Genomic DNA, 3,721 nt, shown 5'->3' on the forward strand with positions numbered 1-3,721 from the left:
TTGAGGACGGATCTTGCATGAGGCCCGAACAAGATTTGACCCTTAAGCAAACAACGGACAGGTCCGAAGATCCGAAATCCATGATTCTGCTGGCAGAGACCTGGGCTCACAGATCTCGGTGATCGCCGATCAAACACTCCCTAACAATCAGCCCTAGATCTGAGAAGCCCGTCAGAAAACACATATTTCTGACTCAACACCTCCCCAATTTGATAAAAATCAAGGATCCTGGTGGCTTCCTGCGGGCCCACACGAACAAACCCAGGTAGGGATGTCAATGAATCGGATTTTATCCGACATTGGACCCAAATCGATTCTGTTTAACTGCAGTTGTAAGCCGATTATAATCTGATGCAGATATGGTTTTAATTTTTTGCAACTTAATCCAATAATTATCCGAAATTCACTGATATCTGAATCCATTTTCGTGTAAAAAAAAAGCAGATCTGGTATGAGCTTCTCACCATCCGTATTCTAATCCGTTTATCCAAGGTGCAATTAGTCGACTATGGTATTGGCCACATCCTAACTGAATCGGAACCATATACATCCCTAAACCGAGGTCCAGGTGAGCAGTTTCCGGGTCGGATTCGGGAAAATCAAACAGAACAGAACCCGAGAGTTGGGCAGGAGAGTCCACAAGATCCATCCAGAACCATCTGGACTGGAGTTTTGGACAGCTTCGGTATTTTAATCAAAGGCATGAGCTTTCATGTCTTTTCCTCAACCGGATCCTCCGTCCGAATAAAATAAAAGAGGAAGGTCTTTGGACCGTACTCTCCCTCCTCTAGTCCTCTTTTGGTCTAAATATTTTAATATTCGACCAACTGTCAAACGCCACTGTTTGTGTCTCTCCAATTTGTAACGACAGAGCACGTTCAAAAAATTTGAAACTGTGCCTTGACATTCGTCTCTCACTGTGCTTGGCATTTGACCAACGCTAAATGACTTACCCACCCTTTATGAAATGGCAAAATTGCCCCTCATCTTTTTACAATTCGATTTTCTGAACGTTTTTTTTTTCTTCCTGTTAGTATTGCCTTCTATGTGTTTTTTTTTTCTTTTTTCATGTGCTTGAATAATCTCTTTTACAAACTATTCTCCCTTCCTACAATTGTTTAACCGTCGGTTTTTTACTTTTGCTTCCCCATTGCTTGTCCTGTTCATTTTAGTTTTATAGTAATTATTATTTTTTTAATAGGCAAGCTGGGTTAGGGAGACTCCTACCAGTTATACAATGATACCATTGGAATTCGAACTTGCAACGTCGCAATACAGGGTGATGTTCTTTAGCTGCTCCTACAGACAAGCGGTGCTTAGTTTGAGAATATTGAATAAGTGAAGTGATGATCAAACGAATTGGTTCTATGTTGTTCTTTGTTGAATCATCGTGATTCTAGTAGGGAAGGAAGTAAAGAAAATTCTTATTTTTTCACCAGCACCTCCTTTGAGTACGCGGGTACTAAGAGTCTTCTCACTACCAATCAGCCAGCAAACATCATCTGGCTGGGTCTTACCGGTATCAACATTAGTTAAAAACAACCAAAAGAAAACAACAACTAACTATGGTTCTTGGCCCAAACAACGTCCTCCTAAGCGTCGAGCAACAGGGAACACCTAGACGACGGCCCGTCCAGGGCTGCAGTAAGTAGATCTAGAGGTCGTTCCTTTCAAGCTTAGTCCCATACAGAAAAAGTAGCCGAAGCTGTGTCTACAAACGATGTACAAACCAATCGCTAGACATTGTGCTAAGAGTAATTGGTCATATAGGTTTATCAAAAAGACACATGAAAGTGCCCACCAAATTCACCACGTCCACTCACTCTCTCTCCCTCGGAAAGAAAGGCTAGGACAGCAAGTTGGGACACTCTTTTGACAAAGGAAATGGGATTATCCTCATTAAGCATTTTCTGATTCATATAGGCTTATTTACGCCACAAAGAAACAAACCAAGTGATCCATTCGGGTGATCCTTCCCTCTTATTAACCTCCAAAAAAATAAGAAAGTTACCTGCAAAAAGTTTGTCCTAAAAAAGAGAGCCTTCTAACCACCATGGAACGGTCATTTATCTTAGTTACTAATGATAAAAAGCTTTTTATCCTAATTGGAGAGTGAATCATCCTACAATCTGTTCCCAATATCCAACTTCTAAAACGGGCCAAACCTAAGACACCTGCATAAGAAGCATAAATCTATAAAACAACTAAAACAAAAGAAAAAGGGTCATATTATAGAATAAATGGATGGGAAAAAAAAAACTGTGAATCCTCATTCTTACACCATCTTGGAGAAAAAGAAAAGAAGAAAACCGTCAACTTCCCAGTTTGGCATATGTGCAAAACGATGAAACACAACCAAACAACAGAAACAAAATCAGAATCACAAACACCATCAAAACAGAGACAGAATCTTCAGTATTAGCTATTCATTATAGGTGGAAGATAAAAAGATAATCAGAAGAAAACTACATCTCATTGAATCCTCAAAATACTGGATTCATGGATGGTACATTGCTCTCTGCATCCCACAAAGATACCAAAAAACGAAAGAGAACAAGAGGAAAAAGATAACCCACTATAGTTTTCTTCTCTTCTCTGTTTCTTGAAACAAAATGCCAAAAAAAGGGATGAGAGAAAGGAAGCGTCAAGCCCTAGTCTTCTGAAGCAAGGGGGTGTGGAAGCCCTTGTCACGAGGGGAAGAGGGTTGGTTGCAGGGGCCGCCATCGGCGAGCAACTGGAGGGCGTCCTCGAGGGGGAGGCCGGCAAAGGCCTTCTCCTTCTTTTGGAGGGCGCGGAGGAGGCCCCTGAAGAAGCCGACGTCGCAGGGCAGGACGAGGGCGCCGCTGCTCTGGTACCCGAACTCCTCCTCCGACTGCTTCAGCAGCGCCGCGAACACCGGCAGATTCAGGTAGCGCGTGGGAATGACGAAGCGGCGCCTCTCCGCCCCGACGTACACGGCCAGGCATCCGGCCGGAATCCGGCGAGGGATGCGCTTGTCTTGCTGTTGGTGGCCGCCTTCGTAGTTGTCGTCTTCTTCGTCAGAGGAGGAGCGGCGCCTGAACTTGGGGGAAATGGTGCATGAGGGGGTGGGGGTGGGGGTTGGGGCGGTGAGAGTGATGCTCCGCCACTTCTTCAGCATCTGCTTTAGCAGGACGATCTGCCGGATCCTGTCGGTTTTCTTTCCCGATGGACTCGACATTGGTGGATACGAGGTTGCAAAACCAGAGAGAGAGAGAGAGAGGAGGTTGTTCCGGGGACGTTCTTTTGCGGTTATGCAGGGGTTTAGCTGTAAGAGAGAGAGAGAGAGAGAGAGAGAGTCGGTCTACAACAGTGTAGACGGAACTTGGCTCTAAAAGAGCTTTTGAGAGAGAGTTGGTCTACAGTGTAGACGGGACTTGGCTTTAAGAGAGCTTTTGAGAGAGAGAGAGAGAGAGAGAGATGGCTTTAATTAATAGAGTTTTTGAGAGAGAGAGAGATGGCTTTAATTAATAGAGTTTTTGAGAGAGAGGGAGGGTACTGTGATGGAACTGTATAAAGGATACATCAGATATGTTAACCCTTGGGCAAGAGTCGCAAGCAGATGTCCTTATTGGAAATAAGGAAAACATTGTGAAAAAGTAAGTGAGCAGACACAAAAGTTCTTCAATATAGGGGGGAATTTGTTGGTAGGACGTTGCTTGATATTTACGCTTCATGGTTTATAGTTAGTTGCAACTTAAAC

General features: G+C 43.8%; 1 protein-coding gene across 1 annotated transcript; it reads right to left on the bottom strand.

The window, feature by feature from the left end:
• Positions 1–2,644: 2,644 nt before the first annotated feature.
• LOC149815360 (uncharacterized) lies at positions 2,645–3,199 on the bottom strand. Its single transcript, XM_089990532.1, has one exon. It carries the CDS (start codon positions 3,197–3,199, stop codon positions 2,645–2,647), a length of 555 nt encoding a protein of 184 aa, XP_089846658.1.
• Between the last annotated feature and the right edge of the window lie 522 nt (positions 3,200–3,721).

Source organism: Nuphar pumila, chromosome 15 (genome assembly GCF_984573655.1).
Source record: "Nuphar pumila chromosome 15, dmNupPumi1.hap1.1, whole genome shotgun sequence".
In the NCBI taxonomy this organism is placed as follows: Eukaryota; Viridiplantae; Streptophyta; class Magnoliopsida; order Nymphaeales; family Nymphaeaceae; genus Nuphar; species Nuphar pumila.